The 15105-nt window shown below is 33.3% G+C and overlaps 1 protein-coding gene across 6 annotated transcripts in view; it reads right to left on the reverse strand.

Annotated features, from left to right (window-relative positions):
- Window positions 1–15105, reverse strand: part of RBM26 (RNA binding motif protein 26) — a 103283-nt gene that overhangs the window by 38781 nt on the left and 49397 nt on the right. For 5 of the 6 annotated variants that reach the window (XM_031958541.1, XM_031958542.1, XM_031958540.1 and 2 more), the window contains 3 exons: window positions 7795–7959; window positions 7064–7195; window positions 5871–5942 (listed from right to left, as the gene is read on the reverse strand). In XM_031958541.1, the coding sequence (XP_031814401.1) occupies window positions 5871–5942; window positions 7064–7195; window positions 7795–7959 (369 nt within the window). The remainder of the gene's footprint in view (window positions 1–5870; window positions 5943–7063; window positions 7196–7794; window positions 7960–15105) is intronic. The other variant, XM_031958545.1, reaches the window with a different exon arrangement.

The raw sequence follows: 15105 nt of genomic DNA on the forward strand, positions 1-15105 counted from the left end.
CCACAGGGAGATCAGAAGTGATCTTAGACTCCCCTCGCTACCCAGACCAGAAGTAGATGGTCTCCAACAAAGCCTAGGAATCCAAACTCAGTATCTAGAATTCCAAATTTCAGTTCTCCAAAAAGATTGTGGACACAGTCTCCTCTCCCTTTTCTGGACTGCAGCTGAGAGATAAGATCACTCAGATTGTCACAGAATATAATCATTTCCAAGAGCTTTCCAGTCAGCAACACCAAAATGCCCAGAACTGAAAGAATAGCCCCCCCCACACACACACACACCCCATAAAATTATGAGGCCATGGATATCCATGGCACAAATGCAGAAGTAGAATAATTCTCTGCACTTCTGAACAAAACCTCAAAGAAAAATATATCATCCCTATAAGAATAATTAAATTGCTAAAAAGAAATTATGTGAGACTTCTTAAAAAATAGAATTTTAAAGTAGGACAAAGAAAATGAAAGCAAGAAAGGAAAGAATTATAAGAGAAATGAAAACTATCTAGGAGATTTGAAAAGACAATTAGCAACTTAAGAAAAGTAATAAACACCTTACTCAAGGTAAGAAAGTCCCAAGAATTAGAATGGACCAAACAGAAATTAACATAATTCTATGAGACAACAAGAAATATTACAAAGTCAAGCAACTGAAAAATTAAAGGAAGAAAAAGTATATCTCAAATAAAAAACACTATTCAAGGAGAAATAATTTAAGAATCATTGAATTTACCTGAAATCCATGACCCAAAAAAAAAAAATTCAGAATTCATATTTCAAGAAATCATAATAGAAGTATTCATATATCTTAGTATCAGAAAACAAAAATAGTAAATGGGAGGCAGGTCAAGGGAGATGGGAAGTAGGTACAAGAATATTCTGGTAAATTCCTGAAAGAAATTTCAAAAATGGAAACTTGCAGGAATATGGAATCTAGACGTTCTAGATAAAAGAAAAAAATACTACAATTGACAAAAGAAAAACATTCAAGTACCAAGGATATAGATAGATTCACACAAGATTTAGTAGCTATAAAAGAACAGAATGCATACTAACTAATGGCAATTCAAAAGGCAAAAGATACAGGCTTACAACCAAATTGGGCTTAATTCTACAAGCAGGAAAATGTAATTTTAATGAAATCCAAATTCCACAAGGATTCCTAATATAAAGACCAGAACTGAGTAGAAATTTTGAAATGAAAACATAGGAGAATAAAAAGAAACAAAAAGCAAATACAAAACATTTGGGAAAGACTTTATAAGGAAAGAATGTATTTCATTGAGGAGGGGAAGAAAAACGAAAAAGGTAGGTGACATAAATTACTCTCAGCATACCCAGAGAACAATAATGCTGACATGGATAAGAGAAAAAACCAAATAAGATGAAGGACATTCAGGTAACTTATTATGGTGTTAAAATAAAGGAAAGAGAGAAGAAAAACAGACAAACTAAAGAAGAAAGGCGTGGGGTGGGAAGGAGGACTTATTTTCTCAGATAATCTCAAAAAGTGCAAGTAGGAATCTATACAAATACATAAGGTGTGGGAAGAGCCTTTGAAAACAAGCTGTAGTACTTTTCACAAAGGACTTCACTTTGCTCTTCTAGAAAGTGAGGGGATGACTAGATGATCTTACCTGAAAGGAATTTTCAGCTCTCAAATTCTATCAACATGCCTATTGTGCATAGAAGTATACTTATATTGAAAATGTTGCTTTAAACATTTTGTTTTGAATCAAGATACATCTGGGACAGGGAGAGGAAACTACTAATGCAGGTTAGCAGTTTCTCTGCAACTTGGGTGTTTTTCCTTTCAAATTAACAAGCATCCACTCCTCATTCCCTCTAACTCCTGTTCTCTAGAAAACAAGAGAGCCCTACACAACAAATACATAGTCAAGCAAAACAAATCCTAATGTTAGCCATGTCTAAAAATGCATATCTCAAATCTATATATAGACTTTGCGAATGATACTACAGCTTGTTAGTGATAGATCAAACTGAAATGTATAAAGCACTATAATTACTATAATCCTTTGAAAACGGTAGAATTTTTTTTTTGTCTTCTTTTTTGGTTGCTTTTTTTGGACCAAGTCTTATTTTGTTGGTGTAGGAAGCTTCCAATGAGAAAAGTTCATGTGGTAAAGTCACCATCAACTACTCTATTACTTGAGTCTTAGGAAAGCTGCCTAGGATCCAAATTTAGTGACATGCTTGGTAGAGCATATATGCCTAAAGCTGGAGTTGAATTCAGATCTTCCTCATTCTGAGGTCAGTTTTCTGGCCACTACACTCCTATGCCTCAAACTTATTACTACCCCCTCCTTATTACAAATTAAAAATATAAAGAGAAAGGAATGCAAGTCAGTGCCAGTAGTTATTTTTTCATAACATATCGCCACCATTATAATATTGATTGTAATGTAAAAATTCATTATTCCAACAAGAGTGCCTAAGACACATAAAACTGTAACTGATGTATCACAAATGTGTTAAATCATAAATGTTAATGATGGCTAATTAAAAGCCTTCTCCAAATTGAGGTTTTTATTTTCACAATGTCACACTATATAATCTTAGTATCTGAAGGAATCAGAGCAAGTTATTTCTTCTATCCTCAATGTAAATGGTATTCTAAACAGAACAACATACAGAAGGCTTATTTTGCTTTTGTAAAAATTGGAAGAAACAATCTCTGTATCTTCTATTGGAAGAAAGGAATGTTTCTGGCTCTTTTTCTTTTTTTTAAGTCCCACAATCTAACATCAAAGCAGTAAAAATCTCCAAAAGTAGAATAAGTTCCCCTGAAAAATAATAGATGGGGATCTTTAAGCAAAGATGAGACAAGTACTTAACAGGGATATTATAAGAAGGGGACTTCTGTCCATAAACTGAGGTCTCTTCTAGCTCTGAGATTCTGTGACAACAAAAATGCACAGTTCACAGTAGTACCCAGTACAATTAATTCATGGAACTTTCAGAGTTATCAAATAAGATAAACAGGGTAAAGACATAATTTGTTCTCTTAGAAATGTATACTATTTTCATCTCAGTTTGTTTTTATTTCCCATTCCTTAGGAAATCTTGGGGGGAAATAACAAAGATAAATTTTAGTTTACACAATTTTGCTTAGTTTTTTTTTTTTTTTTTTGACAAATTTGTAGTTCACAAAATGACTAGGAAGGCGAATTATTTAAATACAAATTAGCTTTATTGAGATTTTTTTCAATCTAATCAAATGCCTGAAAAGCATCAACAAGAACAGAAAGAGCTGAAGACTTATGAATTAGAATCTTATCTAATCAGCTCCAATCTTTAAAACAAAAACATTTGAGTGCTTAATAGGTACTAAATATGATTCTCACTCTTCAGGAGCCCAGAATTTAACTGGACAAAGCTAACTTTTATACAAAACAGTTTATGATTCAAGATAATATAATGACCGTAGAATATATATGAGAGAGGGAGAGGGAGAGAAGGAAAGAGGGAGGGAGGGAGAGAGAGAGAGAGAGGGAGGGAGGGAGGGAGGGAGGGAGGGAGAGAGAGAGAGAGAGAGAGAGAGAGAGAGAGAGAGAGAGAGAGAGAGAGAGAGAGAATGAGAATATGGAATATATACAATATAGAATAAATATTGAGGACAGAGGAGAAGGGAAGACCAGAATAGGCAGGGCCTTAATTAAAGAAGGCTTCATAAGAATGTTATACACTTCCAGACAGAGAGGTGGCAGACTAATATGCAAAATGACAAATATTTTTGCACATGACCGAAATGAAAATTCGTATTGCTCAATTATGTCAATTTGTGACAATGTTTTTCTTTTTCCTTTTACCAGTAAAGAGAAAAGGGGGAAAATAAATGCTTAATAATTGAAAAAGTAAAATTATTTTAAGAAAATAAGGGGAGAAGGAAAGAATGTTTTACAGTAGAAGTAGATAACTAATCTCAGATGAAGTAAAATAAAAATTAAAAACAGAAAATGATCTACACAGAGGTAGAAATAAACATATTTATATGTGTTCAATATACAGTGAGAAAATAAAGGCAAACTGAATAACAAGAAAGGATTTGATCAGGTAAAACCAGATCCAATTATGGAAACCATAAGAAGAATGATTTTTAATGGAGTAATAAAATAATACTGTTATTTAAATTTATACATGAAAGATTTAACACAAAGTAAATTGATGATTAAGGAAGAGAAAAATCTGGCACAACTAAATAGTGTGGATTAGGAAGGCAAATACCTGAGAGAAGGAGAGGGGAGAAAGATAGGATTTAGGAATCATATGCAATAATGCAGATGTAATGAAAGAAAGAACTGGCAGGGGAAATAAAAGAGGAAATTGTGATTAAATCAAAGATACTTTTAAGCAAAGCCAGCCAAAATAGACAAGTGATGAGAAAGAAGAAAATGAGTTAAAAATTATACCAAAGCACGTAAGTTTTCTGTACATTATAAAATGTACAATACTAACAGAGATAGGGAATTTGGGAGGAATAGATCATTTGAGAGAAAAATACAGTATAGTATTGGAAAATCCAGTTGGCATTTAAAAGAACCCTAAATTCTTAGAACTGCAAAATAAAAGAATATCCAGAGATGGAGCAAAGTCATCCTAGAGATTCAATAACTACTCAGCTGTGTGGGATAAAGAAGAGATTAATAATCAGGAGATCTGAAGATTTAATATTTCAGCTCTCCCAACTAAACTAACTAGCTAAGTGACTTAAGCAAATCCTTTAACATTTCTCTGATTTTTTGAACTTTGGTTTCTTTATTGTATAAAGTGAGATTAGATAATCTAAAGTCTAAAATTTTATTATCCTAAGGAATCAACACACAAACTGGGCATTAAGTGTCAGCTATAATTCCAAATCCTACAGGAGCAATTTTGTTTAGGCTGTAGAGGGCCGGAAGTCTGAAGATGTATACTTAAGATTCAGTATGACTGATGATATAATGATTATCTAGCTAGTACTTAATATGATGCAATGACATAATGTTCTACAGCTGGCACTTACTCAGTGTGGTGTAGTGATGTAATCGTACTGAAGTACTTAAGGGCTGGGACAACTGGGAATGCTCTCTCAGCCATAGCTCTCAGCCACAGACACAAGAAAGAGAAGATTCCAGATTCCATCTTTGACCAGCCTCCTGGCTGGCCCTCCTGCCTTCTTTACTCCTCCACTAAGACCAAGGACTTGGCTAATCCCAAGGTCCCACAGAGTTGACTTTACAAGAGGTCACATATGTCAAGGAATAAAACATTCCAATCAAAAATTCAATTTTCTGATTTTCCCTGTACTTAAAATGATGAATAAATTAAATTGAACAAGTCAATGATTTATAGAGAGATATTAAAAAGATACTGATGATATTTTAGAATACTTCTTAGGAGAAAAAGACAACAGGGTAATTGCATCCTACTTGAACAGTCTATAATATTTCAAAGTGCCTTTCTTATAGCCACCCGACAATATACAGAATTGAATTTTTATTATTCTCATTTAATAGATGACTATGTTGAGACTCTGAGAGGTTAACCGACCTGCCCAAGGTCATACATTTAGTGAATGAAGAAATTATAATAAAAACAGAGAAAGAAAAAGGGAAGCATAAAGCAGGAGAAAAATTTTTAAAAGCTGGATACAAAAAGAAAAGAAAAAAAATGAGTTACTTTTCTTTTTCATGGAATTGATAGTAAAAAAAACTTAAAGAAAATTGAGACTAAAAAATACAATGAAACAATATCTTCCAAACATAAGGAAAAAGCATATACTTTAAAAAAAAAAAAATCAAGATGCCACCTGAAATCATAACTGAAAACAATAAGGAAGCCAAAATAAACATATCATGCTATTCTTCTTACCTTTTCAGTTGCTGAAACAGATGGCTTTGATACAAAACCCAACCTGTCCTTCACAGATAACTTAGTTACATTCTAAAAAAATTAAAATGGACACATTCAGTGTTTCCCCAAGCATACATAATTCTGTTGGGACTTACAAACATTTTGTTTGCCACTGTTTAAAATTTATTAATCTATACTGAACTTAACTAGTATGAGTGAAGGTACTAACAATGTTTATGGTGTTTTAATTTGCTTTGTTTTGGTTTTCAGAAGGGAAAGAATATTTTGGAAGTTTCTAATAAATTACTGGGGGAGGGGACATCAACAAAAAAACAGCATGCATTATAATCAACCACTGAGAATTTAAAACATTAAATGAGGATACTGGGGCAGCTAATCTTTAAGGCTACCTAGCTCTAGAATCTATGATTTTATCATTCTTACTATTAAATTAACTGATTGCTTTAAATAGTAAATTTTAAAAATTCTTAATATTGAAATATGTTTTAAAGTTTTTTTTAAAAAATTATACCCTGATAAAATATTCCTTTCTTAAAACCCAGCTAAACAAGTTCTGTATTCCATTAATTACATTAATTTGATTAAATATTCAAAATGCCCCTAAAATCCTTTGTTCTGGAGACACAAAGAATGACTAGTTATCTTAATGTCAGACACTTAAGGAATTTTCAGACTAACATATATTTAGATAGATTTAATGGGGTACCATAATTTAAACCAATTATATAGTACAAATACTGAGAAGAGATGCAAGCCCAGTTACTAGAACTGCACATAAAGAATCACAAGACTCTTCATGTATGGGGGAAAATCATATGATCCAGGTTTGAGGGCAGGTAAATAGGAGTTGTCAGAGCAGGAAAACTGATGCAAATTTCTACAGTCTAGCTACTATCCACTACTTTTAAATCCTTCCTGAAAAATTTTTTACCTAGTTTTCTAGTAAATTTTCAATAACGATAAAATTGATTAGCAGAATTTTACTTCTCAGAAAGTTTTGCTATTTCACAAAAAGAGGGATTCCAATAGCCTTAAATTGGATTTTAGATGGCAACACTAACAAAAATTTGAAGTTATAATAGGAAGTTTTTGTGGAAATTCCTGAATACCTGTATTTAATTTGGTTAAAATAAGAATGAATAATTTAAAAAATAAATTAAAGAACTGTCATTTTGATCGATAGGCATTACCTGAGGAATATCTGTACTAGCACTCTGGGCTTCTGCGGGTTCAATATTACTTGAAGGGACTGGACCTAATCGTTCTTTCACAGACTGCTTCACAATAGGCAAAGTGGGCTGCTGGACTAAAGGTTGTATAACCTAAGGACAAAAAAAATATTTAAACCAATCAATTTTAAGGTGATTTGAATTGAGAAAAATAAGAATCACTAAATCATGTAGACTTTCAAATTATCATAAACTACCTTCAAATTTCTTTCACATTTCTAAATGCTTTCAGATAAAGTCTAAAGTTAAATACAAAAAACTCAATACTTAAGCATACAAGTAAAACAAATGCCTAGAGATCTTTTCCCCTAAATCTTTTTAAAAGGCTACGAGAAACTATGTTTATCTGGACAAAATTATTCAATAAATGATTTTCCAGAAAATAAGGTTTTGTTTTGTTTTGTTTTTCCTGAGACAACTGGGGTCAAATGACTTGCCCAGGGTCATGCAGCTAGGAAGTGTTAAGTGTCTGAGACCAGATCTGAACTCAGATCTTCCTGACTGGGGCTGGTGCTCTATCCACTGAGCCACCTAGTTGTCCCCAAAAATAAGATTTTAAAAAATAAGCTCCCAACATTGATTTTCATATTAAAGATCTTTTGAAGAGAATAAGGCTACCTCATTTGTGTTTCTGGGTACATGTAGAAATTAAACAGCAAACTACTGTTTCACCCACACAATTTTCCTCTTACTTTCTGGGAAGATGTTTGCAGTTGCTGGGCAGCTCCCTCTCGGTGCCAATAGACTTTAATAAAACGATTATTCAGGATTGCTTCTGTACTAGAGATCGCTTTTTTTGCTTCTTCATATGTTGCAAATTGAATAAGTGCACCTTCAGGATCACCATGAAAGGCAACCTAAAATGTAAAATGGAAGACAAGGGAAATTTTAAGCGTACACCTCTAAATAACTCCCAATTCAACTGACTCAAACATTTAGCAAGTTCCACCTGGCAAGATACTGATCTAGATGAAAGGTAACAGAGACAATAACAAAACTATTGTTGTCCTTAATAAGAAAAGGGTATAATGAAACATGTACACAGATTAGTAAATAACAAAATTATACACAAAGTGATTTTTAAAAGCAAAGAACATTAAACATAGGGAAGGAATTTTTACAAAGGCCTCATGTGAAGGTAGGACATCTTATCAAGGAAGCCAGGGGTTCTATTGATCTCAAGTGAGAAGAGAATATAATTTAGGCTGGAAGGACAGTGGCAATCAAATAAAGGCAAACAAGAGAGAAAAAGCTAGCAAATCCAGTTTGACTAGAACTTAAAAAGAGTATGTAAAAGAGAATAATATGAAATAAGACTGCTAAAGTAGGAAGGCACCACATTTTATTATTTAGTCCCTGGCAGCTTACAAATAGCCTTCCTCACAATAACAATGTATACTAGGTTAAGAGGTTAAGTGACAGATCCAAGACTTGGAATCATCACTTCTGCCTCCAAGTCCAATATTCTTTACTCAAGGACAAGATGTCTTCCTTAGTTGTCACAAAAATTAAAAAACACCAATATTTTTTAGATAATGTTCTTCCTTTAAATCCTTCTTACCTGATTCTGTAATGATGCTAAGAGATAATCATGTGAACTTTGCCAAGGCAGATTATGGTGGAAATACAAATCATTTCATATACATATTTTCTACCCACAATTAAGCTTATCAATGTCAGTAAAGATAAGCAATATGGACACATCAATTATGTCAGCAGGAAAAAGTAGTGAGCTATTATTCTTCATTTTAAAATAAAAAGTAGCATAGAATAGTCAGAACTATACTGCAGCTGGATGTGAATCCATCCTGACATTTCTTAGCTATGTGACAAGTGAGGTCATTTGAAGCTATCAGTCTGCTTCACTATTGTCAAATTCAAATGAGATAGTGACTGTAAAACATGTTACCAACTTTAAATCATCCTATATCACATGCAGTTGTTTAATTATTTCTAACAAAAAATGATGTAGTTCAATTGTAATGTCTTACATTCAAAAATAAAAATGTATCAGAAATGAGGAAAACTTTTTAAAGAGATTTGAAGATCTAATTCAAGAAGTTAGGATCTACAATTTACAGACTTCCAGTCAAATAGAACTTCTCAGACTGCAGTTACCACTATGCTAAGTAAAAATGAACTCACTAACCATGACTATATTTTTGAATTGTAGGAAATAAGTGGGTTGCTTTTTAAAACAGATAATTTCAAACAAAGACTTTTAACAGTATGTCCACACTCAGTATCTCTAGCTCCAACATAATTTTATTAAAGTGTCAAAAATTGGTCTACTTCTTAAAAGTATTTTAATCTTCAAAATATTGCTTTGGTTAAAATTTGACTTGAGAGCTAGAACATGTCAAATAAAAACTCTTTGAAGGAAGAACACATAACAAGTAAAGATCTATACAGTTTTTTAAATCTCTTTCAGTGCCTGGAAATGCTTTCCAATATAACAAGTGTTCAAATTTGGAGTTGATTGGATAGAGATGGTATCTATTCTAAAGATGCTAACTGGGAGAAAAATTTAGAAATTTTCCTTTCAGAATCTCTTCCCAGAAGGACTACAAAGTTTCAGGGCTTGATGTAAAAATCTATATATTGAAGCACCTAAAAGACTTCATCATCTACAGGCACGCAAACCTGGACTGTGTGCCAGATCTCTATAAGAAGAATAAACAACTCTCTCTAATGAGTACATATCTTATAAACATGATTTTAAAACAAATAAAAAAGGATTAGTCCTTATGAAACTAATAAAAGACTATCTCTGGTTAGCATAAACCAAGGGAAAGAGGAAACAAAGAATATCCAGGGAAAGACTAAATTTGGAAATCTAAATTTTCAGTATAATGACTGCAATAAATTCATGTTCTCTAGGAAAATTTCATCTTAAACTTCCATAGTCTTTAACAAGTGATACTTATTCCCCCTATATATGCTCTATACATGTTTTAAAGACTACTGAAAAGGCTGCTCTGAACTGAATTCTTTTTTCTAAGTTTATTCACTCTTTCCCTAAATTGAGGGGAAAGGAATAAGTATTAATATAGTTTCTATTATGTGCCAGGTGCTGTGTTAAACACTTTACAAATATTATCTCATATAAATCTCACAACCCTCCTTGTTGTTCCCATATTATATAGATGAGGAAACTGAGGCAAACAGAGACTAAGTGAGGCTGAATTTGGACTCAGGTCTTCCTGACTCCAGATCTAAAGATTTAACTACTGCACAAACTCTAAAGTGTCAATCAAAAAAAAAATTAATAAGCACATATAAGTTCAAAAATCAGTCAAGAAATTGAGAAATAAAATTCTAATGTCAAGTAGCTATAATTAAATATGTCTGAATGTTATGGTATATTATTTTTCCATAAGTGTTGGAATCTTTACAAACTGTTAAGCCATTGGAGTTGATTTGATCTTAGAAAGAGATATTTTGGGCCAGAACTTGAAACAAAGTACTAAGTACAACTGATGGAAACAATGCTTGTGTTCATACCTTTAAAGAGCTCATAAGTATCTAAGTACTCAATGGAGTTCACACTTTTGGGAGAATTCAGGGCTGGCTTAGTCTGAATTCACACCTCCCTTGAAGTTCTTAGGACCAGAGAGCACTCTGGGAGATAACACATAATCCCTGCCTCCAGAAGGCGGAGTTAACCTTTGGGAGATAACATATATAGGGAGCTTTTGAAGCTTGAGCTTAGTTCTTGTGGAACTGACTTGAGTTACTTACTGGACTGACTTGAGGTAGTTACTTGAGGAGTTACTAGAAACTCTGGGAGCTCGAGAGAGAGTTTTACTTGGGAGTCGGAGAGAGCACTCTGGAAGAAAGCCTACAAGCCCTATCTTCGAGGCAAGAGAGATTCATTGTATCTTCTATCTTGGTGCTGGCTGGAGGCTGAAGAAAGCAGAGGCAGAAGCCAAGGACAAAGCTGCAAGAGCTCAAGAAGAGAGATAGGTCTCTGAACTAACTGGGCTAATTTGGAAGGAGAAATAAACGTTTGCATTTTTACCAGATGGCTGCCATTTTGGAGTAATTATTCAATTGTAACTGAAACTAAGGCTGCCTCCAGAAAACCTTCACAGTTCCCAATTATAATGATGTCTGATTCGGCTTATTTCATTTAGCATCAGTTCATGTAAGTCTCTCCAGCCTTTTCTGAAATCATTCTGTTGGTCTTTTCTTACAGAACAATAATATTCCATAACATTCATATACCATAATTTATTCAGCCACAATCCAATTGATGGGCATCCACTCAGTTTCCAGTTTCTTGCCACTACAAAAGAGTCTGCCACAAACATTTTTGCACATGTGAGTCCCTTTCCCTCACTTAAGATCTCTTTGGGATATAATACCAGTAGAAACACTGCTGGATCAAAGATTATGCAGTTTGCTAACTTTTGAGCACAGTTCCAATCTGCGTTCCAGAATGGTTAGATCCATTCACAGATCCACCAACAATGTATCACATAAGAAATGATCAGCAGAATGACTTCAGAGACTCCAGGGGAGATTTACATAAAATGAGCAGAACAGGAGATCACTATACACAGCAACAACAAGACTATACAATGATCAATTGTGATGGATGTGGCTCTCTTCAACAATGAAATGATTAGACCAGTTCCAATGGTTTAGTGAAGAGAGCCACCTACACCCAGAGAGAGAACTGTGAGAACTGAATGTGGTTCATAACATAGCCTTTTCACTTTTTTATTGTTGTTTGCTTGCATTTTACTTTCTCTTTTTTTTCTGGTTTGATTTGATTTTTGTGCAGCATGATAATTGTAGAAATATGTATGCACATATTGGATTTAACATATTATGTCTACCATGTTTAACGTATATTGGACTACTTGCCATTTAGGGAAGGGGATGGGAGAGGGGGAGAAAATTGGAACAAAAATTGGGAAAAATTGCAAGAATTAATGTTGAAGAATTGTCCATGCATATGTTTTGAAAAATAAAAAAGCTTTAATAAAGAAAAAATATAATTGAACATACCACCTGGTGTTATCTTAAAGTACAAATGTTTTTGACATCTATCTCAAAAGATGGACAAATATTTCAAAATTAGGTTTAAAACTGGTTTAATACAGAGGGTCAAGTCTACACATATGACTTACTATTGGACAGGACAGAATTAACAGTAGAAGAAAGGTTAATTTTGATGAAAACAGGACTGCTTATTCATCAGAGACAGGAATTACAAAAAAAAAAAAAAAATGATGGATAATACTGAATGATTTTAAGGTTTAAAAATAGGGGGAAAGAGAATTCTGGTTAAAATGGGAAAATGAACAGTCCTAGAAAAGCCTAACTCTCTCCAAAATGCCCTAAGCTAACATCTGAAAGGGAACCAGATAAGACAATTTAAAAAAAGAAAGAAAAAGAAAAGAAAAAACAGTTCCTCCATTCAGTCTAAGACTACCCAAGAATATAGCCAGAACACTAAGAACATTTTGAGAGAGGGAATACAAGAGGGAGGTGGAAGCCAGTGTAAGGATGCCCGAACCCTATAAGATCTTAGCACAACTTATCAGAGAAGGAAATAACAGGGACAAAAATCAGCCAAAAATGAACATGAGGATGGGGGGGGAGGACCCACAATTGGCTAAGATTAAGAATTAAGAAATAAATAACACTGAAGGCATGAAGATTACACATCAACCTTATTTTATTTTTGGGTGCCATTAATATTTTTTAATCATACACACACACACACACACACACACACACACACGATGAATTGGGGAAGGGGAAAAAAAGAAAATCAAGGAAGGCAAAGGTATTTTCATTTGCAAAACATTCAAGCCAACAAGGAATGTCCTAGGTCTTAGAGCTAGGCAAAAAAACAAAAACAAAAAATCTTTCTTATGCCCAAGGTGCTTATATTTTTAAGTATAAATATGGTAAAGTAGGACAAAAGCAATAATAATTGAATGAGGAAAGGCTTCAAAAAGGATAGATGAACTAAACTTTGAAAAAAATAGTTTTTGTTTTTGGTTTTTTTAACAGGCAGAAGGAAGATGTTTTAAGAATGAATAAGTGATAGCCTGTTTAAAGGCATGGAGGCAGAAGACAGGGTGCAAAGAGTAAGGATACTTCTTCTGGTAAAGTACTCTAGAATCAGACTAAAAATCTAAGTTTTATCCAAGAGGCAATGATACTTCTTAACCAGATTATTTTGGCAGCTATGTGGAATAGGGGAAGACAAAAGAGAGAGTAAAAGCCAGGAGATTCAATTTGAAAGTTCTGCCTTTAAAGCCCAAGCAAAAGGTCCACTACCTGGTGAGTGAGAAGCCCAAAGGGGTACTCATCCAGGCAACTAATAATACTTAGCAACCAAATGAATTATGAGGATAAGGACAAGTGATAGAATAGAATCTCGGTTAGTGGAAAGACAATTGCCTCAACAGTAAAGAGAGAAGTCTGAAGGACAGATCAATTTTAGAAAGAAGGAAATAAATGTTTTATTATGTATGACTACTACTGAGCATCTAGAATTGCAAAGAATTATAAAAACTTAGCCTTTCACAAAAGAATGAAAAAGTATGTAGAAAACTCAGCATGAAACTAAATTAAGCTAGATTTAGCTGAAGAAAATTTTCATAAACTAAAAGCAGCAGAAAGGAACCAGATCAGTATTTTTTTAGTATTATTATCATAGAAAACAGTGAAATTCTATTTCAATATTTTTAACTCATTTCAATATATTTGAACTCATATTTCAAAAGGCAATATGCTGAGAGAAAAAATGGACAGTTTAAAACCACCAAGTTAAAAAGACCAGCTGATCTTTGACCTGCTACATGTAATGAAAAACAGAAAACTTGCATTCACCAGCAGCTCTGCCAAAAATGATTTTGTGAAAACTATTTAACCACTTCAGGCTTCCTTTCCTTCGTCTCTAAGAATTCATAGATTAATTTTCAAGCTATCTCAAGATTCTAAGTAATATTCAAATAATCACAAAGGGTATTAATATGAGAAAAAGGTTCATCAGGAAAACATAAGAAACTACCAAAACATATGCCTATTCTTTCTTCTCCATAAAGTCTTTTTAAGAATTGTCTTATGTATGTACTTTAGACAGCTATTTAAGTGTTGGAATGAAAGGAATAAAGGACAAAAGTCAGGAAGTTCTGAGTTCAGATCCTGATTCTTTCACACACAAGCCATATGATCCTGAGCAAATTATTTAGCCTCTTTATCTGTTTCCTCATCAGTAAAATGAAGATAAAAAGGCAAGGAAGAGAATAAGCATTTATATAGCACTCAGTATATGTCAAGCACTGTGCTTTATAATACTATCTCATTTAATATAAGCACCTACCTCACAAGAGTGTGGTCAAAAACAAATGAGTTAACAAATACAAACCTTAAAAGCACTACATAAATGCTAGCTATTACCAAGAATGTCCTTACTCAGAATACAAAAAGAGAAAGGAAATTTTTCAGAGATGATTTTTTTATAGAAGATCTAATCTTCACATTCACATAATTAACTGAAGACACAGAAAATGAAAGATCCAACTGTGGCCACTGTTACATAATTACTAAAAATATTAACAGGGGGAACATGTCTTCTCAAACAAGATTTTTTAATATTCAGTTCAGTTAACTTTTAACACTGTTTCAAATTATAAGGCAAAGAATTATAGGTAGATATCTTTATCAAAGGTAGTTACCAAAATCCAACATCCAAATTATTCAAAATCCAACATCCAAATTATTCAAATTCAAATAGAAGTGAAACTCCCCATAGATGGCAGTTCTCCAGAAGCTTGTTTACAGGTATATGTATGCTAATTACAGTAGACTGAGATCTTCAATAAATTTGATGGCCACTAAAAATGGTGGCCTACCAAGCCAAGCAGGAAAAACCAAGTGGATGAGCTATGTTTATTTACTTAGAAATCAAGCATATCCACTGGATTATATTTATGAAACCATAAAACTTGGAGGGGGAAAAACATGGACAATGATCT

This window comes from Sarcophilus harrisii, chromosome 3 (assembly GCF_902635505.1).
Source record: "Sarcophilus harrisii chromosome 3, mSarHar1.11, whole genome shotgun sequence".
Taxonomy (NCBI): Eukaryota; Metazoa; Chordata; class Mammalia; order Dasyuromorphia; family Dasyuridae; genus Sarcophilus; species Sarcophilus harrisii.